A 27,754-nucleotide genomic window follows, 5' to 3' on the forward strand; every position below is an offset into this window, starting at 1 on the left:
TACCTTCAAACTATGCACAAGCTACACGGTCCTCACAACTTGCTGGTGGCTCAACCATTACTACGTCTACAACAAGAGCAATCTTCAAAGGCCAGAAATTTGGAATTTTTTCTTCGCTTTAGTATGATGGAAACTGTAACGAACTAAGTTAACTTGCACCTTGTTTGATATTGTTAGGAAACTATAAATGTCTTGGCCATTGTTTTGGGATTGTGTTGGCCAGTATTTTAGGTGGTAGTTGGCCATTACTTTGGATATGTTTTGGCCATTGAACTAGGTATATGTATTGGCCATTATTTTGGGTATGTGCTGGCCATTATTTTTAATTATCATAGTTGAACCTTTATGCTATGGTTGTGTATTTGTGCAATCTGTGTTGGGGATGTGTTGGAAAGTAATGTTTTCAACCTTTATTCGCATGCTCTATTTTCATCGCCGGCTAGAAGCTCTGTTTTTTGAAGTTTGCTTGTGCAATATAGCCACCCAACAGTCAGTCCATCTCTTCTTCTTTTTGTTGTTTGGTGAGCAAAGCTTTGTTTTTGATTTTTATATAAACGGGAGAGAGGAGGCAGATTTTGGCTGGAGTTTTTCCCTCCAATTCTCCATGTGCCTAAAATGCGGAGACGGGAGGGGGAAAGTGAAAGAATGGGTGTTTTAACTATAATACCGGCATGTGCCATGGGGACCATTTAAAGACTTATTGAATACGTTAGGGATGCAATAGACACATTTTGTACAATGGGGGCGAAATTGAAAATCTGGAAATACTTTGAGGACCGTTCTTAAAAAAAACATAGATTAAATTGTAATGGAAAATATTCAATATTTATGGAACATTTGGTACCCACTACAAGCAACATATACTGCGCATAACGTCATATGGATTGGCATTCTTGCTCATATTTTAATATAATTGTGCCACTGTTGACTTTCCACATGGTTCTGCTCAAATTAATGATTAATACACATTGTAGTACAAACTCCAAAGTGATGTAGATTATTTATATTTCATTTTGTGAAAGGTTTTTTTTCTTCCCCTTCTGACTTTTTTTTCAATATGAGATAGAAAATCATAGTATTTATGTACGGTAGGAAATGTATCCACCAATGATTATTTAAAGCAAACAAGCATGGAATTTGGGGAGCAAATGATGGTGATCGCTACCGTAACGATTTTAAAGCAAATGATTATTTGAACTTTTGCTTCAGACTTTATAGAAAATCACATTATACGTATGATAAAAATCGACGTATCCACCAATGAGTATTGAATCAAACAAGCATGGGATTTGGGGAGCAAAGGATGGCGATCGCTACAGATAAAAATTGACGTATCCACCAATGAGTATTGAATCAAACAAGCATGGGATTTGGGGAGCAAAGGATGGCGATCGCTACCGTAACGATTTCAAAGCAAGTGATTATTTGAATTTTTAAAATTATAAGGACCGAAAACTTTAAATAAACCTACATAGGAAAGTAAAGGTAACCATATAAACTTTAGAGCCATAATATGTTGTTTTATAAACTTGAACATCAAACCACAACATGTTATTAAATAAACTTCAGAGCCGTAATTAGAAAAATTCAGATTGAAATAAATCACAAACCTTAAGCACGAATTGAAACTTAAAAAAAAAAAAGAAGGTCCATATTAAAACCGACATGTACTCCCTTCGTCCCTATGTAAATGACCACTATTTCATTTTGGGCTGTCTTAAAATAACTATAAGTATAAGTGAAAGTTGACTTTCAAAATTGCGTGTTTTTCAAACTTGGACATTTAAAAAGGGATAGAAGGAGTATATAACTATAAGGACGGAATTGAGACATTCAAAAAGATAAAGAATAAATTGGAATCTATTTAAAAAGGGACAGAAGGAGTATAGAACTAAGGACGGAATTGAGACATTCAAAAAGATAAAAAAATAAATTGGAATCTATTTATAAGCTACTTATCAGAGTGAATATCTTTTATGTATCACAGGGATACCAACCCCCTTAATATCCCTTTCCGGTCCGTTTATTTATTTTTCGGACATTTTTCAATCAGATTTTGATAATCGGCTCCGTTCATTTTGTCGAGTTCGACCAGAACCTTAATCGTACAAAAAATTGTGTTCATCGGACTTTATTTGATACATAATTGGCACACATGAAAATGGGAAAAAAGTCAAAATTAGGTTCCGATTCAGTGTGTTTTTGGACCCAGTTTTAATTTTCTTCAATTTTCACGTGTGCCGATCATGTACCTATTAAAGTTCATGAACACGATTTTTAGTATGACTAAGGTTCTCGCCGAACTCTATAAAATGAACGGAGCCGATCATCCAAATATGATAGGAAAATGGCCGAAAAATATGAAACGGATTGGAGGGGATACCAAGGGGGTTGGTATCCCCGGTATACATAAAAGTTTCTCTGAGTAGGGAGCAAACATTTACTAGTATAGATTTCTCGATCCGTTACTACCATCCATTCACTACACCATCCATTACATCTTTTGTGGGACTTATTCTGAGTCTCAAAAAAATACAAAAAAATGTCCATAAATTTCATAATAATATTTTATGCGGCCTTGTAAAAAATCAGCTCCAACGGATATCGGTAAGTATTATTTCTTGATTTGTAGGAGCGAAACTGCTCAACTGTACAGTTTTGAGCAGTTTCGCCCCTATGAATCAAGAAATAATACTTATCGATATTTGTTAGAGCTGATTTTTTACAGGGCTCCATAATATATTATTTTAAAATTTATGAACATTTTTCTATATTTTTTTGGGACCAGAGGTGGGCCCTACAAAAAATGTAATGAATGGTATAGTGGTTGGAGGTAGTGTACTTAGACTTATTGTTTTATAAAAATTTAGGATTGGTGTTTAGATTCATGAGATTGGAATGAGTTCAGTCCGTAAGTTCATTTAATAAATGATATAGACAAAAATCTCTCGAAACCCCGTTCTCAGTGCCATATAAGATTATGGGAATGACTTTGGTGTCCCCAGTCATTTTGTGTTTATTATACTATTATAGTATACCAATAATTAAAAAAAAAAACTTTTAGAATCGAAAAATATTTATAAATCTTATTCTAATTTCTAGACTTTTACGTTGCAAAATTAAAGTTGAACTATATGTGGGTAAATTTTCATGATGATCAGGCTTGGATATATATCTTTGTTAGGCTTGAATTATCAAGCGAAAGCCCTTTATTAATGACTATGCTTGGATACATAAAAGTTCTACTATTTGATCCGTTCCGAATTCCTTGTTCCATTTTAACTATTCTAGACTAGTCAAAAAATCGTTCATATTTTTAAATGTATAATTTTTTTCTTTATACAATATGATTTTTTTTAGTAAATCTTAATTCTTTTTTTATCAAACAAAAATTTTAAAATCATAAAAAGTACATTATAGATTGAAAAATATAATTAGAGTTTATAAATACCAAGTATACCCAAAATATAGACAAGAAATCCATTTAGGGAATGACTTCGGTGTCCCCGGTCATTTTGGAGACACCGTAACTTTTGGCATAACAAAACCATTATGAGTATAACTAAAATCCATTACAAGCATAACAAAACCACAACAAAGCATAACCAAAATCACATCAAGGCATAACTTGTTTGTTATGCCTTAGTTGGGTTTGGTTATGCCTTGGTTAGTTTTTTGGATATTCCTTAGTTATGTCTTGTTTGGGTTCTGTTATGCTCGTAATGGGTTTTAGTTATACTCATAATGGTAAAGTTATGCCAAAAATTACGGTGTTCCCAAAATGACCGGAGACACCATAGCATCATCCAGAAATTTATGATGGAATAAGTACAATGTAGCAAATAAATCCAGCCCGTCGAACCCAACCCGATGAGATGAATATGTAACCGGGACCTCGGGTTGGTTGTTTAGCCTAATAAGTCACATGGCTTGTTTTTTGTTCTTATTCAAAAAAAAAAAATCGTATTTGCTAGTTTTTCGCCAATTTATCGTGGATTATTGCTTTCCTCATGGCGAGAAAAATCTAAAGAGTAAAAAATTATGATCGAAATCCAATTTTTTGTGAATAAAAACAAAAAATTAATCTACAAAAAAAAAATAAGGACAAAAAAAAAGGTCGTTTGGCTTAGTTAGAGCATCCCCAATGGGGATGTAAAACTATGTGCTATAGTTATAATAGCACCCAGATGTAAAAAAAATTGCTCCAATGGGGATGTAAAATAAGAATTTCGGAGATGGAAAATAGCACAAATGGAAAGGGAGATGTATATTTGCATTCCTTTTTGGCTGCAGCAATAAATTGACATGTCATCACCAACTGATTGTACCAGAATTCTAGACAGCCGGAGATTACCAGATTTTGTCGGAAACTCGTCGGAAATTGGAAGAACACGCCGGAATCTGGTAGAACACGCCGGAATCCGGAGATGACCGTCTCCTACCCCGATTCTTGACGATCCATGGACGGCGCATATGCATGCCGCCGACTGTGCCGTTCTGAAACTCTCGCCGGATATGCCCTTCCGGCCCTTCGGTTTAGAAAAAGGGAGACGAGGGCTGGGTTCTACGAACCAGAGAGAGAGAGAGGTCGTCGTCTAGTTTGGGGGGGGGGGGTCTATGATTGTAGAGAGAGAGAGAAAGAACGGATGAGAAGGATGAGAAAGAGTAAAGTTGGATTGGAATCTCAGCCAATAATCCGACCGTTGGTTTTTTTTTTTTTTTAATTAGCATCCGACCGTTGGTGACCCAACCCAATGGATGTTTTTGCGATGAAAAAAATCTGCAATGGTCATTTTTTTTCCCCAGCCTATAAATATGTGTTACCAGGATTTTTTAGACAACAAAAATTTTCTTCATTCCCCACAAACACCCTCCAAAAAAAATAGTGTATCAATTATGGCACAAGGAAGTCGTAGTGCGAGAGGAAAATCGTTCAACTCCGATCAAGTAAATAATGTGGTTGAGAATTGATGGGAGTAAATAGATGAAGTAAATAGTGTAATTGAAGTGAATAAGAAGTCAAAAAAAAAAAAAAAGGGACGGAAGTAATTTTTTTTTTTCGGAATAGATTTTTTTTTGAAGTCCTTGATTACCGGATACCAAAATTATTTTTCAATGGAAGTAGTACTTGAATTAGGATTAAGAAAGTTGAGGAAAATTAAGGAGGAGAGAAAGTTAATTAATTATCCATCTTTTTTTTACATTTCACCATTGGATAGGGTAGGGGTGAGTTCTATTTTACATCCAACTAACTTTTAACCACTTTTTACATCTAAAATAACTATCCATCCCCTCCTAAAATACATCCCCATTGGGGATGCTCTTAGGGCAAACAATTTACACTTGGCCGCATCAGATTTTTGCTCAACAGTAATTGTACGTGACGTTGCAAAAAATCTTATCCAAAACTTTTTTGTTTCGTTGGAAAGCTGTTTTGGTCCTATTGTGCTAGTTGTCTACACGTGTCAGTCGCATGTTTGGCCACGACGGTGGAAAATATAGAGTTGGAAACTTCACAAGACTTCTGTGTTGAGAGCGCTTTCCAGATGAACACAACTTTTTGTCGTCTTATGATTTTTGTATGCTGAATATCGGACTTATGATGTTTATGTTTGTTTTTACTTAATACATGAATTTCTGTTTGAAAAAGAAAAATAAATTAGTTTAGATTTGGGCGGCGGATTTGAATTTTGAAGGGTCCAAAAATTCACAAGATGCCAAAACTCATTTCGCTCGGTGATGACCCAAAATTATACGATTAGTGGTGGTGCACGTTGGCCCGCTAGCTTGCCCAACCTAGCCAGCCATTTTAAGGATTTGGGAGGGATATGTATTTGTTTAGGCCACTTAAGTTCGGTTGGGTTGAGTTTTAAGCCAGTTTTGATTAGAGGGTAGCTCGGGAATGTCTTTTAAAATCAAGCCATGTCGATCCCGACCTGGTAAATTAATGACAATAATTTGCATTATATATTTATATACTACCAAAATATATTAAGAAGGGGGGAAAAAAAAGCCTACTTCCATACATATGCATTATATATTTATGCAACCTTTTTTTTAAATGCATATACTCCTTCATCTTCGTATAAATATATTTATTATGGTTGTGAACTCTAATTTATAATAGTGGGAATGATTCATTTATACTTGGACACTATACTTTAGAAAAATAAATGGGTTAGCGGACGGACTTGGGAAATAAAATTTTAAGAGGACCGAGCTTTAGAATAATAAATGAAGCCCGATTATTATTAATGGGTTAGGCTTGGGTATGCACAAGTCTCGTTATTATCTAGTATAAGCCCGACCCCAATCCCGGCCCAATGTATGTGCACCCTGCACACAACGTGGCTGCGTTTGAGGGACCAAGGTCACTCCAGTATTTCTAAGTTCCAGTCCCGTCTAGTTTGGGCTTTGTGGGTTCAAGCTAGGCTCGCAACAATGATAAGAACTCTTCATTTTGTAAGACTCGTCAAATACACTATTAAGTAGCTTGATCAAACATCAGTTGTTGTTTGAATAGAACGAATTTGTGCTCCCTGTTTGTTTCAAATATTATTATTTTCCGTTCGTTTTTACCCTTGAACAAATTTGTTCCAATAATACATCAATTGATGTTCCATCAAACTTATTTTAGTAATTGTTCAACTTATCGAGCTCTACAAACATACATATTTTATTTCGTATGGATGTATTTGGTGGTTGAAATGTTCATCTAACCATTTAAATAGTACTACTACTAAACAGTGCCCAATTATCATCTGGAAAATATTGCAGAGATAATAAAAATGTGAGTCTCAAAAGGTGTTTTTGACTTCTTTGGGGATTAATAAAGCAAATAGCCAATCATATTTGAGAGGATATCCACTTCCACTTCACTCCCATAATCTAAACCAATCGTCCAAAATTCTCTTTTTGCCGAATGGATATCGTTTGGAGATACCAAAGTTAATTTACTACTTGGCTGAACTTATATAACGATAGAGGTTTTTTCAAATGAACTTACTTTTCGGCTCGGTTCGTTAATGCTCAGCTCGGCTCAATTCGTTTAGTAATAAATGAGCCAAACTCGAACTCAAATTTTCGACTTGTTTGGTAAACGTGCCGTTCAACAAAAGCTCGACTCCTTAAGTAAACGAGCCGAGCTCAAGCTTGAGTTGTCGGCTTGTTTAATAAACGAGTCGTTCGACAAAAGCTCAGTTTTTTAAGAGAGGCTCGGCTCGTTGAGTAAATGACTGAGCTCGGCTTGAACCGAGCCAAAGCTCGGCTCGGCTCGACACGTTTACGGCCCTAGACGTAAGTTAAACAAGTCACCCCCGTCAACCGCTTAGCCCTGCCCGTCTTGCAACACGGCTGCCGCCGCTGCCCAAATAAAAAGCTGATTAGAAAGAAAAGAAAATGAGAAAGTATGAAGAGAAGTAATTAAAGTAAAGAAAAGTCTTTCCTCTCTAGTGAAGGGACTAATCAATGTGCTGAACCCATGTGCTTAGCTAATCATTCGTGCCCTAAACTAATGAAAAAAGGGTTCATCAATTACAAGTGATGAATCAACGTCCTACACCTTTGTAGGAGATGTTGATGGGGCAAGATTTTTTTACTATTACACACCAAGAGGTTGTCCCAGTGGTAAGAGCGAATGACTGATTTCGGAAATACTCCTCCTGGTCAGGAGTTCGATTCTCCACCGGGTGAGTACCCTGATAGTAAGTGTGGGGTCGTACCTGGTGTGGCCGCGCTAGTTCCCCTGAGGTTTGGGTTGTGCAATTGGGTTCAATTGTGGCTCGGCTGTAGGGCTCTTCCTCGGTTATAAAATATATAAAAAAAAAAAAAAGATTTTTTACTACTATTTTTTTCCCCATTGTGATTTTAATACGTGAAATTTTAAAGGCGGAGCTCTAATATACGTGGCCCTGTGATCGAACCTTATTGTATTGATGAGATGACAAGGTATAATAATATCTTAACGAACAATCATGTAAACTGTGAATTTTATTATGTTAATAATAATAGTCCTTTCTGTCTTATTAGTAAAGCAATATTTCGCCTTTCAAATCATTTCCTTTCCTTAATTTTATAGAGCCTTAATATGCGGTGGTCTATTTATACTGCAGTTGTACAAGATTAGCCGGGGAAAGGCACCTTCTTTCCCAGCGGGTGACAAAGGGTGTCTTTCCCACAGCCCTGAGGTGATTTTCTCGATCTCCCGTCGATTTCCTGTCAGGAGGCTTCCGTTGATTGTATACAAACTGTGTCGATTGATATAACTGATTTAGATCAAATTGTGAGACTTGGTAGTCTTTTTAGAGGTGTTCTTGTATTTTCTCCAGTGGACGATACTCAATTTCTATATACTAAAACAAAATTTTGTTTGTAGAAGTACATCTAAAAAAAATGGTAAAAACTAGAACATGGAGAACCCTAAGGTTATATGATTGTATATATAATAAGTTGGGAAATTTAGTCACACACTCCAAAATACTACTAACATTAACTCTTTGTATTTTTAACCTATCTCATTAGAGATTTGTTTGCGAGATTTAGAAAATAAATGATTTTGATCCTATTTGTAGTTGCAGTCCCAAGAAAGACCCACAAAAACCTCAACCCGAGTTGTAGTCCAGTGGAGAGAAGCGATCTCCAAGGAGAAACTTCTTATTTAAGATCTTAGGAAAATACTACTGTAAAAAAAAAGGTGAAGTTTTTGTGCGCAAAAGTTTTTGGTACCCAGCGCACATCCGAGCCATCTAAATATGTTTTGGACGGCCTAGATTCAAGCACTCCATCTCCTCTTTCACGGTCTCAAAATCTTGGCCGTCCGAAATAAGTTTGGACGATTCAAATGCACGTTCGGATACTACATGGGCTATGCCCTATTTGCACCCAAAAATTTCTCATAAAAAAAAGTCCCTGGCTCTTCGGCGCCCTCAAGTGTTATGTTTCCATATTTCAAACCAAACCCCAACCAATCAAAGCCAAAAACGCTGTAATTCCACTCTAAATAAAGTTAAAAACAAAACAAACAAAAACAGAAACGAAAATGCTTTTCCAAACAAGAAAAAAAAAAAAACCCCCATCAGTCCATCTATATATGGGATAAAGGCACGGTAACGGTCAATTTTGGCCGTTGCGAATAACGTCGGATTGACATTAATGATCCGAATCGCTTATATTGTGTTACTTCTAACAGATTATCAATGCAAACCCTTTTTCTTTTTTTTTTAATCTCAGTAACTTAGATAATACTGTTATGAAGACATGTTGGGCATGAAAACTTTGAGGTTGGGCTTTCAACTTTTCGTTCAAGAAAATCTTATGAGAAAATGTGGTTATCAATACCCGATTTGATGAAATTTCTTAGCATATCATGTATTCAATGAACTCCTCACTATGAACGATTCAGATGATCAATATAAGCCCGAATGAACCCATAACAGAGACAAACTTAGGGTCAAGCCATATACTACACACCTATATATTACAAGTGATTATTTTTAGTAGTAATAGGTTAGGGGCAGACCAGGTGACGCCTCAATTTCCTACCGGCCACTTAGTTACATATATATACTACTCCGTATATAATAAGACTTGTAAACTTAGTTACTAGTAGTTAGATTAATACGCGAGTGAGTTAATGTATGTACATATATAAATGTACACACACAAGTGGGTTGAGCAAGAAGTATGAACGCGAGCAAAAGCAGGCATCTTTCAAAAATATTTTCAACTTATAAAATTTTGAGATCGAGAGCTTAGAATTGAGAACAAGAGCGATCAATTGTACCGAAGAAACACACATCTTAGGTTATGAGCCCAAATCGAGGAAAAATATATTAAGTGCTCCAGTGCCATTCCCCTCTCACGTCGGTGAGGGCTTCATTACAAAGTGTGTGATTTTTCACACTAACGTGTGGTGAAAAAGGTCCCAAAGGAGTTGGGTGGGGGAAAAAATTGAATCAAGGTGTCTCGGGACCTTAGTCATTAATCTTTCAAAATGGTCTTCGCTTTAGTACTCAATCCTCACTCTGCGTTTGCGCTTTCAATCTTTGCATTCACAAATTTTTATTGTTCGGAATGTTTTCGAGAGATGATTTTACGCTTGCGCTGGTGCTCGCGCACCCCCGTGCGCACGCACATTATGTGACTTAGCTCGTGACAATGGCTCGAAACATCCATGCTACTTGCACAAACATTTTGAAACAGATTGTTCACAAACTTTTGTGGGGCCAACCTTGGGTTCCACTCATATAATCCGAACCGCTCATTTTCTTAAAATTAAATTTTCAAGAGTTTCTATAAAAACCAGCTTTATAGGACATGGGTAATGACTTTTTTAGAAATCGTAGGGCGAAACAGGCTTCGCTCTACAATTTTTGAAAAAGTTCTTATCAATATTCTATCGAGATAATTTTTTACAAGAACTCTTTAAAAATTACTATTTCAAGAAAAATTAGCAGTTCGGATCATATTGATTGAACCCAAGATGAGCCCCATAAAAGTGTATACACACAATCTGTTTCAATATTTCTACTAAATTTTTTTGTCAAACGGAAATAATTTCAAAATGTCTGTGTCCTCAGGATTATCCGGCTACGAAAACACCCAATAATTTTCCATATATACACGAGGCACCTCATCGCAACAAATATACCCAACAAAACCCCCATAAATCTCTCACCAAACCCCTATCTTTTATTTTAGATTAGAGAGAGAAAATCTAGAGCAACATAAAAAAAAGGAAAAACTAACAGATTGATTCAATTCGAATTCAATGATGGTGGGCGAACAAGCAAACGATTATCGGTGGTCGACGACGATGTCCAATTCCTTGGCGACCGATTCATCGGCTTGGTCGAGAAACGAGGACAAGGTGTTCGAGCGGGCGTTGGTGGCGTTCCCCGAGGAAATGGCCGACCGGTGGGAGAAGATCGCCGAACGGATCCCCGGGAAGTCGGCGGGGGAGGTGAAGGCGCACTACGAGGCGCTGGTGCAGGACGTGATCGAGATCGACTCGGGCCGGGTCGAGCTGCCGAGTTACCCCGACGAGTCGGAGTCGGAGTCGGCGCTCGGGTGGGAGGCGGCCGAGTCGAGTCAGATCTCGTTTGGGCCGGCGGCGGGGAGGAATAGGGGCGGGGAGGTCGAGAGGAAGAAAGGGACTCCGTGGACAGAAGAAGAACACAGGTACATAAATATATATATGTATATATGAACAAAAAAAGTCTACAAAAACACAAGCACAAACACAATACACGAATAGATACACAAATTTAAACGTTGTGAAGCCTTTTGAAAATTTATAAAAAAAAAAAAAAAAAGGAAAGAAGAGAAAATGAAATTACCTAGAAACATGATCACATATAATTCGTCGATCGAAACTTAACTAATTAATCAACCAAATGAAACTCTCACTAAAGGCCAATTCCCACAAGCTCCAAAACCACTTAACCTGTTGGCATAGCCATATACAGTCTAGAGAGAAAAAATTACAAATACAAATACGCTATTAGAACTTTATCCCCATAATTGAACAAATAAATCGGTAGACCCATTGGAGCCAATGACCCAGACGTTCAGTGCGTCCATTAGGCTTTGACCCATTTGGAGAGGGTTGTGTTTTTTTTTGTGTTAGATTGAGGGTTTAATTGGAGAGAGAGAATAGTAGGTAAAAATAACCTGGGTTGAGTTAATAGTGGTCTCATTATCTCCTCTTAGCCAATAGGGGAGAGGGAGTGTGAACAAAATTGCACTCACTTGTCCCACATCGGAAGAAGTAAAAGCTTAAGAACACTCCTTTCCCTACAAAGCTTCCTGGTGGACTACTCCTATGACCACGTGTGCGTACCCTCAAAGGTTGCATTCACGACAGCCTTAAGAGGTTGCAGTCAAAGTAAAGTTAAAGCATTCATTACACATACATGCGTGTGCGCACACACACAAAAGCTCGCGAGCCAACTCGAGCCGAGCTTTACATAACTCGTGCTCGGCTTGTTTACAAAATGAGTCGAAATAATTGGCTCGCGCTCGTTCGTTTAACTCACGAATCGAGCCTATCCGACCCGAGCTTCGAGCTGTTTGCGAACGGCTCGGTTCGTGTACAGCCCTACCTAGGATATGTTGGCTCAATGAAGGAGTTGAAAACAGGTTCTTAGAATCTGGATGACGGAGAAGGATACTCGCATACATTTGCTATGTAGTGGAAAAAGGGAAATCACACTAAATTACTACCATGATTGCAAATTATTGAACTTTGTGCGTTGCACAGGTTCACTGCTACATTTTTTTCTTTTGGTACATATGAGAAATCACAGCAGGCCGATTAGATGGTTTTCCTCACATTATCATGCATGAGACTTTCTATGTATGCTGCGAGCTGCTATAGCTCATAGTTAAAAATTTACGATACACGATACGTATTTTACGATTTGTATTGTTTCCTTCGGAGAACGATACGTATCCCATCATGTATCCTTTTTGTATAAAAATCTTACGATACAACCGCATATCCTACGATTTATACGCGTATCCTAATTCTGTACGTATCCTACGATTACTTATTCGAAAAAAGTCGGACCTTATTTCAAGAAGCGGAACTCCAAATACATTAATCTAAGCCGTTTGATGTAATTATGGCATCTTTCAAACCCTTTGATAGAAATTCAACCTCAATGTAGGTTTTGTATAAAAGAAAGAATCATACTTCGATTGTATTTTGTTTTACTTTTCTTTTTCTAACAAAGGTAACATAAAACCTTTATGTAATAGGCCCCAGTTGAGAGACTTGAAATTTTGCATCTTAGTTTTTTTTTTTAAATGTAAGCATAGTTTGTTGGTGTTATGAGGTGTATCTACTTCTTAGTTATATTTTACTACGTAATTATGATTAACGTTGTTGAAACATAAAATAAATTTAGTATTTTGACAAAGCTCCAATTGACAAAACCCAGATATGATAGATATTATTGAAAAAGATATAAATATCTAGTCCTTAGAAACTCTAAAATATGTAGCTCTAGAATATCCTTATGAAATATCTAGAGTTTTTTGTGAGAATGTCTCATTTGTAATTCTAGAATTATCTCAAAAATTTATCTTGTATGAAAATATCTTTATACTAGAGTCTTTCATGGAGTAGTACAAATAGGGATGGGTTCTAACCATTTTGTACAAGCTAAAAAAAAGTTTGAGTTCAAGTGCAATACAAATACTCTCCTTCCCCACTCGTCTTTAGTATTCTCCTTGTCTTTAGTATTCTCCCTCTGCCAAAAATGTTATCCAACTACACAATAGAAACTCCTATATACACAATGCGTATCTCGATACGAACTATACAAGTGAAAAAACGATACACGATACGTATTCCGATTTGAAAACATTGCTATAGCTACTAAGTAGGATCTTCTGCTTGATTTTATAGTTTCAAGAATTGATTTCACTTTTTGGTTTTTCATCACAGATTATTTCTAATTGGTCTCCAAACATACGGCAAAGGGGACTGGAGGAGCATTTCGAGAAATGTGGTAGTGACTAGAACACCTACCCAAGTGGCTAGCCATGCCCAGAAATTCTTTCTCCGCCAGAACTCCATCAAGAAGGACAGGAAGAGGTCAAGCATTCATGACATCACTACCACCGTTGATACCCAACCTATTCCTCCACCGTCTCACTTCCCAAATCAAGGAGGCTCCATGGGGTACCAAAACTTCAACTATTCGATGTAGAGATGACCAAGATAAGAAATGCGTAGGATTGTATATAAAACAAATACTTGGAATTGACTAGCTAGTCTGTAGAGCTTTATTCATTCTCAACTTATAGTTAGTTAGGGGATGTGAATATCAGGGATAGGATGTGAATTTCAGGTACAGATTTAGGTTTAGCACGACACGGCTTGCTGTTTACTTATCGAGTTATATGTGTCGTGTACTTCCAAGTGATCTAGAACTCATTAATTATATATTTTATATCATCTTATTCCACATGTAATAGAAGCTATATGAGCATTGGCTGGTAATTGGGTATGTTTTGAAGTTTCGTACAACTTTTACTTTAAACCATCACAGGCTTTGTTTATTTGTTGCTTACTTTGTTAAGGGCCATAAGCAACCATGGAAATTGTGTTGTGGATAAAAAAATGATTGAAATTTATCGTGATAAGCAGCTAGCTTGTATAGCTCTTGTGATAATTTTTGTTTGGTTTCCTTCTAATGCTTCAGTTAAATTTCTTAAGACATGCTTCCAGAGATGCGAATACTATGACAGAACTCGTGGTTACAGTGATCGATTGGGGAACCAGCTAAGATGGGTTCACCCTTTCTTTTTGCATGTCTATATAACCCCTTCAAAATCTGAAGTTGCGATGAGTTTTCGTTATTGTAAATGTGAGCACTCTTGGAACACGAGTTCATTGTGGAATATTACTCTGATTTTATGTACTTTGTGAAGGTTTACCAGTTTTATGGGTGTGATTTTCTTGACATGTTCCTGCAATACAATATCTTTGTATCTTTCCAAATTTAGCAAAAGGTCGTTACTTTCATTAATCTGATAGTTGTAAGCTTGAAGGGGTTTCTGTTGTTTGGAAAGGATCTACAAATCATCAAATCGAGTACTGTTTCTTTTTCACTGCATCTGGTTTTGCAACTGAAAGTCGGAACATGTTTGAATTGATTTGCTGTTGTTTGGAAAGGATCTACAAATCACCAAGTCGAGTACTGTTTCTTTCTTCACTGCATCTAGTTTTGCAACTGAAAGTCGGAATATGTTTGAATTTTTTTGCTCATTTTCTTGTTTGCAGTGTGTATATTTCATGAAATAATCGACTTTGTATAATGAATTTGCTCATATCTTCTGTGTTGAATGATTCTCCAAGAACATCTTGAAACACTGCTAGGAGTTGGAGCTGAGACTGCATTGCATTTACAGTTTCAAGTCTGTAGAAAGATGCAGCCAGAATTTACGGTTTTACTGGTGGTAACTTTCCCCACTTGAATTACCTGTAAAGGGTTGTCTCAAAAGGATTAACGGCATTATTGAGTTTGCTATGACATTGAAGGGTACTTTTAAGGGCTATAGGATTTTTGTAAGTTTGTCTATATACTCCCCGTTAAGAAAAAACCCCCTAGAAATTGTGTTAGGACTTGAATTCCGATGGGTTATTTAAGTGGGAGCGTGAACTCCAATTGAGGGGCTTATCCCGAGGCTCTCAAGTTTGACTTTTACCATCAGAAAAAAAAAAAAAAAAACCCCCTAGGAGCAGCAGAAATTTCCCTAGTGGTTACTTTTGAAATTAGTTGAGGTGTGCAAAACTGGCAAAGGCACGCAATTATCAAAACGAAAATGGTAAGAAATTGTACTTTGAACACATAGGATCCCATTACAAGGAATGCCCAGAATCCAGTACCAAGTACTCTACCATCACCCAAATAAATGGAAAAAAGGGTAAATTTCGCTGACCTCCCCTGAGATTTCTGACAAATGCAGGAAGTTTCCCCTAGATTTTTTAAATGTCACTGTCCTCCCTTGGTATGTGTACAACATGAGTAAGAAAATAAACGAAGACAACAGAAAAGCAACTAAATTATTTAAATCCATTTACGAGAATAGCTTTTGAAGATATTCGATTAATTACACATTTTTCAGACATAAATAAAAGATGAACCTTTGGTATAATTGGATGACATACATATTTGGGGTCATGCATGTTTTTAAAAAGAATATGAAAAACGCCTGCAAGAGCAAGACACCTACACACTTTTCACCCAACTTATTTATTTTTCTAATCTTATAAACAACCTTTGGAATGGTTTGCTTAATAATCAGCTGGGATTAGTTTTTTGTCTTCATTAAAGAATATAGTTACATGATTTTTATTTTTTATTTTCTCTCGTCAAGACAAACAAATAATCCACGAAAATTTGATGCAAAACTAAAAAATGCGAATAAATTGAATATACACAAAAAATAATCCTCAAGGATTATTAATTAAGTCAAAATAGACCAACGTGATCTTAATATGTCATTCCAGAATCGTCAATTAAAACAAAAATAAAGTATCTGTTTGCATTACACTGGACAGCAATCCTATCATGTGAGAAAATTGGACCTCGATGATTTCATTTTATAATTGATACACTTGTTTTAGAATTTTTTACTTTATAGAGTTCTCTTAGCTAAGGAACACTCCAATCACATACACTTGGAAAAGAGGGTAAAAATACACATCCCACATGGGGAGTACGTTCACACAAATGAAACAAGAGTTGCCTCCCCCAAATGTCCTTCCTATTTTTACCTTGTTTCCACCATATTTTGTCCCTACATCTTATTGCCTTTAGTAAAATTGTTTCCATTAAACTAAAACATCCAATACATTTTCTTCCCTCCATTCCACTAAACTAAAACATCAAACTATACCATCTTGTACAAATAGTTCAGTGGACACAACTTGACTATAAAAAGTAGTGATAACAACTTGTTCACTACTTCTTACTCAGCGAAAACGCAGTGGACTAGCTTTTCCCAGAGAAATTAAAAAAACCAAAGTAAAATAAATCTCTATACGAAGCAAATGTATTATAAAAAACTAGTGTTTGCTCGTGCCTACGGCACTACCCACCATGTGATGGCATTTTTGTAATATATTTGTAAGAGTGGTGAGTGTTTTTTTAAGAGAGTTGGAAAGCATACATCAGCCTTTGGATCAAATCAATCGAGTTGGAAAGCACACATCAGCCCTTGGATCAACTTGTCTTGTGTGGGGGCCCATACTCTTGTGTTTTATTACGTAGATAGTAAGTGTTTACTGAACGTGGTTTAGAGGTTCACTTAAATAGCAATTTTTCAGAAAATAAAATTAAAAAAAAAAAAAGAGAATCTGAAAGTGAACTTGGGTCAAGGTTTTTGTGCTATTCTTTTGATAGTGTAAAACGCTTCAACTATGAGAGATATAAGTTAGCTTTTTTGTGCTCTATATGAATATACTGTCAAAAAAATGAGTTACTTGTATAGTTTTTTTCCCTAAAAATGAGTTACTTGTATAATTTTTTCCCCTAATGTAATTGAAGGCTATAGAAGGGTTAAGGACACTATTGGTATATCCAAAGTGAGGATACCACGGCATAGCATCTTTTAGCATTTTTGGCCAACTTTGTAACCGCCAAGTAACTAAGGGCGAAATATTTATATTTTCAACTAAAGTAAAAAAGAACAGAGTCATTTCAGATAAATTGTCCAGCTATATGCTGTGCAAAAATAATAAGGATTCTATGAGATTTTGCAATTCTTGTAGTAGCATATTAGCAATGTTGAGTTTTCGATTTACACAATTAAATTCTTTTTTTAGATTCATCTGTAAATGTTGCAATAGGACTTTTTTTTTAACAATTTTGGAAATGCCAGATAGATTCGGGCCTGGATCTTATTGATTCTTTTTTGAATATATATACGTGTAATTTTTAAGAGGCATTTTCTGCATTTGTCAGAAACCCGAGGGGAGGCCAGTGAAATTTACCCTGTTAGTAGTAGTAGTATTTTTCTTCTCTCTTCTCTCTTCTCTCTTTCAACGTGGAACCAAACAGCCTAACGTTTTCGTTGAGTGAGGTTGGTCTGTCTCCATCTCCCAAAAAGAGTCCTCTTTTCCAATCCAATGTATAAAGTACTCCATAAAGCAAAAGAGCCAAAATTCTCTCTCTCTCTCTCTCTCTCTCTCTGAGTGGAATCTGCATAAACCCTGATTTCTGATTGTTTATGGTTTATTTAATCAATTGATATAAACCTCTCTACCGATTCTCAGATCAATTATTGCTGCTTGGTTTTTGAGGCCATCCGTTTCTCTGAGAATCGTTGGAGAGAGAGAGAGGGATGGTGTCGGCGAACAGGGAGATGGTGGTGTATTGCTTCGACACCCTAGTCGCTCACTACAACAGCGAACAACCACCTCCCCCTTCCTTCGATGATGGTCAACAGTATGCCCCCTTTCTCTCTCTACATATATGCATCTCTCTCTCTCTCTCTCTCTCTCTCTCTCTCTCTCTCTCTATGTGAAGACCCACATGAACCCAAAGAAACTGGGTCGGTGGTGTCGGTGAAATTGTCAAAATAGTGCTGAATGATTTGCATGGTTAGATTGTTTTCTGAAAGTTTCGATTTTTAAGGATTGTTTATATATCAGCTTCCAGATAATGTTTTCTCTTGTGTGTTTATCACTGTTATATATCACAGCTTAGTTGGATAATCGTGATTTATTTAATATTTGGGAACGATTATATGGATAAAGAAATTAGGGGATTCACATGTAGCAGCCCTATCTCTGGATTCATCAACTTTGAAGTGTTTTTGCCTCCTCTCTGTGGGTACTTGGAGGTCCTCCGCCCCTAGAGGCTACCGGAGGACCATCCATACTTCCGCCCCTAGAGCCTAACTTATGGCGACTCTTCATAGCACCCTAGGCCGGGAGCAGGGCCTAGGTTCCTGGCTCAAGACCTAAGGAGGAATGTGGCTTGGAGGCTAGAGTAAAGGGTTTGTATAGGGCTCTAGCTTGACCGGCCATGAAGAGAGGGGCTCGCCAACGTCACCCGACGTCTGAAGATCTCTGCAGGATCCCGGCTGGCAAGTTGACACATAGGAGCCTGTATCATACCTACCATATGGCCATGATTCAGGCCTCCATGTATCACCGAACTGTCTATGAGAGTCCCATGATACAGAACTCCAGTTTTGATCATAACACTCAAAGAGGAATCGGTATTCTGTTACATTAATGAGGAGAGGCACGCTTCCTTCTTCTCCAAGGCTCCTATATAAAGAAGAGTTAACCCTCATTGAAGACAAGCATTCATGCACACCTAACACACTTACTCTCCAATGCCACCCCTCTCCCTCTCTAAGGCTGCCCTGAGCTCTCTCTTCCTCCACCTCCGGTGGTCCTGAGTCATAGTAGTAACCACCATATTCCCAGAGGGCAACCTCAGGTGCTTTTCCCACTCCTCATACTCACACTCTCACTTAAGAGAAATGAGCTCTATACATAGACTCTTTATACACTAGATATCAAATTTCAAACTTTAACCCTCACTACTACTATACAATGACAAAAGCAAGCCTTCATTCATTCCTGGAGGCCATATAAGGTTGTCGTTCCGCAAATCACTGGGGATTGTAATTGTCATTCTACTTTGGGCCATGTTTGATGGCTTCTCTGTATGGGGGTTTGGAGTGCTATTGGTGGGGCCCCATAGTAGTGGTTTGGCTGCAATTTTTTTAGGGCCAGACCATTAGTTTGCGTGAACTGTGAATCATCTGAAATGGGAAACCCAAGGGGGTATCTTTCATAAAAGACTGCCCAAATACCTCCCAATTGATACATTATCATATTAATTCCCTGTTACTCCTCAACCAAACCAAACATGGTTATAGAAATTCCTAGACGATCCCTAACTCCAACCAAACTACCAACTCACAATTACTCCCTTCTAACTTTGAATCCCCTTCAACCTTTAACATCTTGACATCTACTAATAACGGAACATGGCGTCGTGGTTGGATACCTAGGTGTTTGACATAAGCCTTTCCTCGTTTGAACCTACCCTTAACTTTAAGGCTATGCCATCCTAAGGTACTTCTAAATAGAAGGGTCTCATTTTGTCACAGTCACGTTCGGATGGTTGGCACTTCTATGAGAGGCGCCGCAACCTTTGAGAGAGTTACTTTCTGTTGTTACTTGTATGGATTGTAGATGAATTAAAAATAATATTAATATGTCTGGAAGCATTACTTTCTGTTCATCTGATGATGCATAGGCAACTTGGGCTTTGGATCCTTCCTGATAGATTTTCCATAGGTGATAATCCAATTGAAATATAATGTTTGTGCATGTATTGTTGCCCAATAGTTTCCCAAACTTGTTAAGTGTTATGAATTGGAGTGTGTAGACCATTTGTTTATTGCCTGGAAGATATTGATATCTTTAAGATAGGTAATGTAATACATGTAACAACAAGGTGGACTGAGAAAAGCAGATACTTTAATCCACACTCTGCTTGAATGCACATGGCATTTGAACCTGGGGCTTCCTAGGCACTTGCTTGCCAATGTGCTTGTTAGGATTTGGACCCCACTTTCTTGTAGAACCAAATGACAGTTAACTTTTATTCTTTAGCATTGTACCATTGGTTGATCATCTCCTCCAAACTAGTGTACGAACTTGGGTGGCCTCTCCTCCTTATAGCTCCTCGGTTCTTGGAGGTTTAGGGGGGCCACTGTTTTAGTGGTATTCTAAGAGCGGCCACTTTGTGCATATATTGCCAAAGGTTAGGTCTGTCTCCAATCATCCCCCGCCCATACCCCTAGTGATTGGGGACTAGATAGGTTATGTTATGTTGTTGTATTAGAACAGAGCTTTCAGAGGCTTTTGGATGTGGCTCCATCTTTTCTGTTATTGCCTATTGTTATAAATGCACTTTATTTCTTTTGAAACCCTATGTTAGGGATCTGGAGCTTACCTCTCCATTTGGATGGCACTTGCGGAGGGGCGTTGAAGCTTGTCCCATGTCAATTAATTATCACCTCTAAAATTAGTGTATGAGTGTGGGTAGCCTCTATAACCATTGCCCATTTGATAGGGAATGGGAAGGAGTACTCCATGTCCCTACAAGCTATTTGTATTTGATCTTGGAGGATATTGATTTATGTTATCATCATCTCTTTCGATACGATTTCACTTAGTAGTTTAGTTGTTTTTTTGATGAGTTATCCTTTTAAAGAATCTAGGTTATGTTTATCTTTTGCAAAAACCTATTTGCTGTTAAGTTAATAGTAGTCTCAAAAGCTTAAGCTGTTAGGAAATGGGCCCAACAATGTATATCAAGCTATCTAAAATCCTCCCTCACGTGCAACCACGTCTTGCTCGTGGAGATGCAAATTTTCATAGAAAGAGAGAAACATAATATGAAGGGGAGAAGCATAATGCAAACGGGGGACAAATGACAGAGGGACTTGAACCCAGGACCTCTCCAACCAGAGCTATGATACCATGTTAAGTTACCAGTAGTCCCAAAAGCTTAAGCAGTTAGGAAATGGGTCCAACAATGTATAGATGAGTTTGATTATGGTTTGAATGCATGGATATGAGATATATCATTACTTCCTTAGGCACACTGATGTCTAGGGGTCCTTGGGCACTAGGATGCCAAGGGTTTTATCTTCCTTTAGTTACTTCTATTAATTGTTCTGCATCAACATTGGTATTGAGCTGGACGTTTTAACAAATTTTCTTTCTGGTATCTGAGAAAAAAATAGCTTTTAGTTCTTCAATCTTCTGCAAGATGTGATGTATTTCTACATTGGTGGCTTCTATATTGTATACAGTAGCCCACTTGAAAGTTGCCCAAAGCTGTTAAATACTTTAGAACCACCACTAAACCATGCTCAAGAACAACATAAAATAATGGGAATATATGTAGCGTTCTGATAGCCTAGATATTGATCGTTTGATGGATTTGTTGGGTATATCTTCGTAAGATAGGTGTCAAGACCTCTCTCTTATCTAAGCTTCGGTCGGATAGTTTTTCTTGAACGCACCCACCATTTAGGCCCTCTACCTGAGGGTGAAATATAGGACTAGGTGTGGTAGGAGAGGTTGATCGTCCTTTGTTGTAGCATAGTATTTTGTTTCTCAAGTTGTCTATGAGTTCTTATTGCGTGTGCACATGGCTTATCGATTCACTATCTCTCTTCTCATGCTTTCATCCTTTGTTATATTAACTCTCTCTCCAGCACTTCTCACATGTTGAAGTGCTTCTACAGTGTTATGCATTTTTTGCCGGATTGCTAATAACATACTCTCTGTCTGTACATCTTGCCGAATTAATTGTAGATCTAAAAAGAGGAAATTCGTTGGGAATTGGTGTAACCAAAGGCAGGAATCGACAATTTTCAGCTTTATTACTTTCTTCAGGCTTTTTTTTTCCCTCTAATGTTAAAATTTAAATCAACATCATTTTTTGTTTTATCAGTTGTTATTTGGGTGGATATGTTTCCTGTCTGGTCAAACCATCTCCCACATTCTTATCCCATTAGTTTTTGTCTTATATTATTGTTAAACCAAATGTCTACGCTACCAACCAGTACCCTGTTGGGTGTAATGTCCTGATCTGGCCAAATAACATTTCAGTCCACTATTTGTTACTTGGAAGAAAGTAGTGAATGGTGGGGAGCCTCGTCTGCGTGGATGCATTGGAACTTTAGAAGCTCGTGGCTTGATCAATGGCTTTCGTGATTATGCACTAACCAGGTAATTGCAGTCACACTCCTCTGTCTCGCTGTAGTTTTATGCTAGACTACATTCTGAGCCCAAGGTAGTTGGGGAATGCTTTGCATTATTGTTGCATCCTTTATTCTTTCCCTGAATTCATCTTTTTTCTTGTACATATACTACAAGTTGCTCTAGACAGTATTAGCTGTTACTTGAATGAGGAAATGCAGACATTTTCGCTGTTATCTTGTTATGTTTCCTTATTTCTTCCATGAAGGAAATGAAACTCTTGTTAGAATGTCTACTGTAGCTACGTGTTTTCTTCCCCCCCCTTCTTCTTCTTGGCATGACCTCTTGATTAATGTACATTGGTTTTTTGTTGTTATGTTTCCTTTTCTGCCAACCCGTTTTTGAGTATACCTTCTCTAAATGTTCTTTTTGGGCTGGAGGTGGGGTGTTAAATTCTCTTATGCTTGTATAAGATAAAAAGCTAGATGGGTCAGCCAATTTATTCCTGTTCTTCTCACTTATGCGAATTTCTATTAACATTTTACTCTGTCCCTGCATTCGGTTTTATCACTTATCCAAACATTTATCTATGCTGAATCGGTGATACTGTTAACAAAAACATGGACCGTGTATGATTGGATGGAATCTATTGACCAAAATTGTGTTTATTATAACATGATTGTTGGTTAGTCCCTCAAATTTCTTCACGTACATGCTCACACAGAACAGTTTAAATTTAATAGTACTTTGGCTGTATTGATATTGATATATGTAGCACGGATATGGACACGGTAAAATAAATAAATAAATATATAAATAATACTATTTTATACTAGTGGAAATATAGTTAGATGTATAAGCATCAAGCTTCAATGTATACAAACAATTATCATAAAAACATCATATTACACTTTTAACCCAGAATATTTGAAGTAATATACATTCACCCCCCCCCCCCTCCCAAATATATATATATATATATATTGCATTTTTAACACTTGTCGTGTCCCTGCCATGTCCCCCTAAAAAATTAATTGATTTTATTGGACACGCCACGTGGCGTGTCCCATACGTATTTTGTTGTGTCCCCTGTGTGTCCCCATGTTGGACACGGGACATGCCGGTCTTTAGGAATGGCAGTGCTTCATAGAATTATTGATGTTATTTGGAATACCTTATTTTCCCCCCCTCTTTCTCTATTATATCTCCATACTGCATGCCTTTGAAGTTTGGCTTATACATTGCTTTAAATCTGTAAACATTTCCAGTGCTCTGAGAGATCGCCGGTTCCCCCCAATACAGGCTAAAGAGTTGCCTTCTTTGGAATGTACAGTCTCCATTCTCACTGATTATGAGAGTGATCTCCACTACCTTGACTGGGAGGTTTGTCCTCTCTAACTTGTTTAGTTTTGGAAGATGGTTGAGGTTGTGCACTTTTCTTGATTGTAGCATGCTCAGCAGCGAATACTGTGCAACGACCCATTTGAGTCACTCTGTTTCCGATATCAGGTACCCAAATGGAAACATAAGATGTTCCATACCATTGTTGAAGTCAATGGATATTGGATGAATCGTTAAGTTCCATACCATTGTTACTTGTAAATTCCACCTACACCTTTTTCAATTCCACCATTTGCAGATTGTTTCATTGGGAAGATATTTAAGTGGGAGTGGGATGAATCCACTTTTCGAAGTGTTGCAATAGGGGATTGGTCCTACCGCTACATCTCGTCATAAGTTTGCAATAGGAGATGCTGGATAATTTAGTCTTTTTCTAAAAAAAATCCTGAATACATAATTCTCTTTAATACGGTATTCATATCATAGTTTTACTTTACTTGATCTTGTATTAGTGTTTTTAGAGTTTGATACTTTCTCTCTTGCAGGTTGGCAAGCATGGTATGATTATTGAATTTACTGACCCTGACTATAATACAAGGCGAAGTGCCACATATCTTCCAGAGGTGGCTGCCCATGAAGGTGAGTTTTGCGCTTTTGTTTAGTTTGATATCTTATTTCTGCAAAGATAGCTTGATGATATGATTAGTTATGGTATGATACTTGCTGCAAAGATAACTTGATTAATTTGATATCTTCTTCATTTGATAGGACTGATGAAAAATTTGAGAGAAACAGTGTAAGTTGGGGAATTGAAAGGTATGCTTGGGGGAGCGATAGTCTGTACCCCAGTTTGTCTGGTGGACCAGAGGGATGAAGGCAAGGGGAGGGTGGCTGTTTGAGTGGACGGGCTTCCCCCTTAAGGTGCTTATGTGGGTATTAAATTCACGCTTATTAGGAAAAACAGGAAGAATAAAACAGAAAAAGCATAAGAAAGGGAAGGGGAAGGAAACCAAAAAGTTTGTTGATGAACCAATATTTGTGTACATGAGAAACAAGTAGTGTACACAAGAAACAAGTAGGATTACATCTATCAGTCTACCACAAAAGGATTACACCAAGACCAAGGGTGAGCTCGGTGTGGTTATATTTTTGCCTTATTTACAGATGGAATGGCTAGACATATTAGGAATGATTGGATGAGGTTCCAGGGTAGCAAATTATCTTGTTTTAGTGGGAGATTCCAAGTGGTGGAGTTAGTGCAGATTGGAGACAAGTATTGGAGTAAAAGAAGTTTAGAATAAGTAGGAATAAATAAATTGTAGTAATAAAACCACTATATACCAGTAAAGAAAACACGGTTGTCGTCTGGGTTTGATTATATTACCTAGGATGAGAAATGATTTAACCTGTAGAATCAAACTAGGTTGGCTTTAAGTGTACGGTTCTTCTAGCGATCCACGGATATGGTATACGGAATCAAATATTTGGCTTTTAAGAAAGAGCACAAAAAAGATGGGCTTAACTGAAAGGAGGATGTTAAGACTAGGAGGGATAGATTTAGAATTGAACTTTCTTGAATTAGAAAAAGGTAGCACCTATTGAAGGCAAGTTTGGAAAAAAATAGACTACGGTGGTTTGATCACATACAACGAAGACCAATAAATGCAGCAGTATAGGAAAGTGGTGAGAATCTGCTTATAGATACACTGGGGAAGGGGAAGACCTAAATTGACATGGATTAATCCGGCTAGCCAACTGCCGACCCCATAAATTTATAATTTGGTTTCTTTAATTTTTTATTTTGAGGGTGTTTTATTTCTAAGTTGGTTTTGTTAATCACTGATTAGGACATAGTGGTCTTGGAGCAGTTAGTTCTTTTCCTCCTTACCGCCCTTCTATTGTTCTTCCTATGCATTTGTTCCTTCTGTTTTTTTCTAGTTGGTGGTGGTACTACCACTTCCCTTGAGGACACTTGATTTCATTTGTACTCATTTTCGCTCTTTATATCTTGCCAACGTACCTAACCTTTTTGTGCCTTTGTCGATCTGTTCTCATGCTTTCTGTATGTTTCTTTTATGTAATTTCTCTGCCTGCATTTTTTTCTTAAAGTAAGAGTGGAAATGACAACGTTGGCTAGGATACAAATAAGGAAGTCACATTGTGGCAAAAATCAAGTTTCTAGCGTTCCCGATTTTTCTTTTCAGGCTGGACACAGACAGAAGCAATTGACTCGCTGATACGAAAAGCGGGTTACAATGGTGCCATAACTGAATCACTTCGCAAGCGTATCAAACTGACTCGTTATCAGAGTACACTCTTTACTATGCATTATAGTGAATATGTTGCCTATGTCAAAACCACCAGAGGTGCTTCTCCCTCTCTTGCTGGGGTGGCCAAGCCCAGTAATCATTGACCGTTCGGGTTGACTTACATTGAAACCATTGAACTTGTTTGGTTATTGGAGCACGATCTCCATTGGATAAACTGACTGGGTTGGAATTGATTTAAATGTGTTCCAACCCTCAACAATTGTTGTTTAATTTCCTAAATTATTCTTCAAATTCGTTTGATTTGAAGGGTATACACCTCAAAACTATTGTAATTTGAACTTATGGTGTTTATTGTACCAAAATTTGCACCTGCAGCCTTGGATAGTTGCAGTGGTGTAAACTCCGTATTAGTAAACATATAAGTGTATCCCTTGTGTTTATTTATCATTAAAAGCTTTATTATTCGTCAATAAAAAAAATTAAAAGCTTTATTATTTATAATGTTATTGTTAGTACTACTCCCTCTGTCTTCCTTTTTTGTGTTCCTCGTTCTATCCCAACTAGATAAAAAACTAATTATAACTTTTAATTGGTAATACTTTTTATATGCAATGTAAATCTTGTCGATCTCAATGAGTTCTTCTAAACGATGTTTTCAAAATTACCTAAAAAATTATAGATTGCAAGATATAATCAATTGAAAAGTGGTACACACTTTCAAAAGGGACTAAAGAATTGGGAGGAAGGGAGTATATTTTTTACTTTCATTCTCTGGTGTATATCTTGCTCTCCAGTCTCCATTGGGTTTCAAGCTTTTCTTTATATTTTTTTTTTTTGTTAAATTAAAATGGTCCCTATAGTTTGGTCTTTGTGTCACTTTTGGTCCCAATTCTTTTAATTGTCTCATTTTAACCTTGCAATTTTGATTTTGTGTCAATTAAGGACAATAAATAAGTAACCCATTTGACAAATTACACTTGACTTTCTGTAGTTTGGGCTTGATGCGAATTGACCTCTTGTTATTTCAAAACTACCATACGACCTAATGGAATTTGTGTACTAAAGTGCATCGTTACATCATATTAATGATAAATGTATAAAGACCATATTATGTTTTGTATCTTATTATCTTTCCTCTCTTATCTATACATGTAAACATGTTCGTTTAATGTATTATTGTATATGCATATGATGAAATACTAATTTAATCTCTCATCAACTTTCTTTAATTTTTCAACCTATCATATAACTTTTTGATGGTGTTTTGTTAGCCTCACTAATATACTTTTTTCCTTTTCTAGTTTTGCATTAAGCTTTAAAAAATAAAAAATATTTTCTTCTCAACTAGAGGTTAAAAAAGAAAGAAAAATATGAACCAAACCAAAAAATTTAAAAAAAAAATAGAAGAAACTCTCTATGTTGAATTATTTTTTGCTTTAGCAAACTTTTTCTTTTATAATGATTTTGGGCACAATCTTTTATTTTTTTCACTCCTCTTGTCAAGATGAACAAATAATCTCAAAACTTACTAAAGTGAAAAAAGAACAAGAACAAAAAAGAATAATGATAATTTGTGATTTACTTATGTTGATAAGGGATTCAATTAGTATCTTCATCTATATGTTATAAAATTATACATTAACCGTATGTGTTTACATGTGTACGAGAGAGGAAAAATAAAAAGAATGATATAAGAAGTGTAATATGGTCTTTGTACATTTATGATTGTACACTTTAGCACACAAATTACATGAGGTCGTGTGGTAGTTTTTAATTGACAATGGGTCAATTCACACCAAGCCCAAACTATAGGGGTCAAGTATAATTTGTCTAGTGGGTTCCTTCGGTGGGAGCTTACAGAAGTTATCTTTTGTCTTTCGTTGGCACG

The 27,754-nt window shown here is 36.9% G+C and overlaps 2 protein-coding genes across 2 annotated transcripts; both read left to right on the plus strand.

Moving 5' to 3' along the window:
* The first annotated feature begins 10,628 nt into the window (after window positions 1-10,628).
* On the plus strand, window positions 10,629-14,014 carry LOC131319486 (transcription factor SRM1-like). The gene is made up of 2 exons (XM_058349741.1): window positions 10,629-11,178; window positions 13,451-14,014. The coding sequence occupies exons 1-2, from the start codon at window positions 10,769-10,771 to the stop codon at window positions 13,713-13,715; spliced, it is 675 nt and encodes a 224-aa protein (XP_058205724.1). The 5' UTR covers window positions 10,629-10,768; the 3' UTR covers window positions 13,716-14,014.
* A 3,533-nt stretch (window positions 14,015-17,547) lies between these two features.
* Window positions 17,548-26,345, plus strand: LOC131320955 (uncharacterized protein At2g38710). Its single transcript, XM_058351891.1, has 5 exons — window positions 17,548-17,960; window positions 22,166-22,285; window positions 23,524-23,638; window positions 24,142-24,235; window positions 25,801-26,345. The coding sequence occupies exons 1-5, from the start codon at window positions 17,857-17,859 to the stop codon at window positions 26,007-26,009; spliced, it is 642 nt and encodes a 213-aa protein (XP_058207874.1). The 5' UTR covers window positions 17,548-17,856; the 3' UTR covers window positions 26,010-26,345.
* Window positions 26,346-27,754: the final 1,409 nt, after the last annotated feature.

The sequence above is a fragment of the Rhododendron vialii genome, chromosome 3a, assembly GCF_030253575.1.
Source record: "Rhododendron vialii isolate Sample 1 chromosome 3a, ASM3025357v1".
NCBI classification, from domain to species: Eukaryota; Viridiplantae; Streptophyta; class Magnoliopsida; order Ericales; family Ericaceae; genus Rhododendron; species Rhododendron vialii.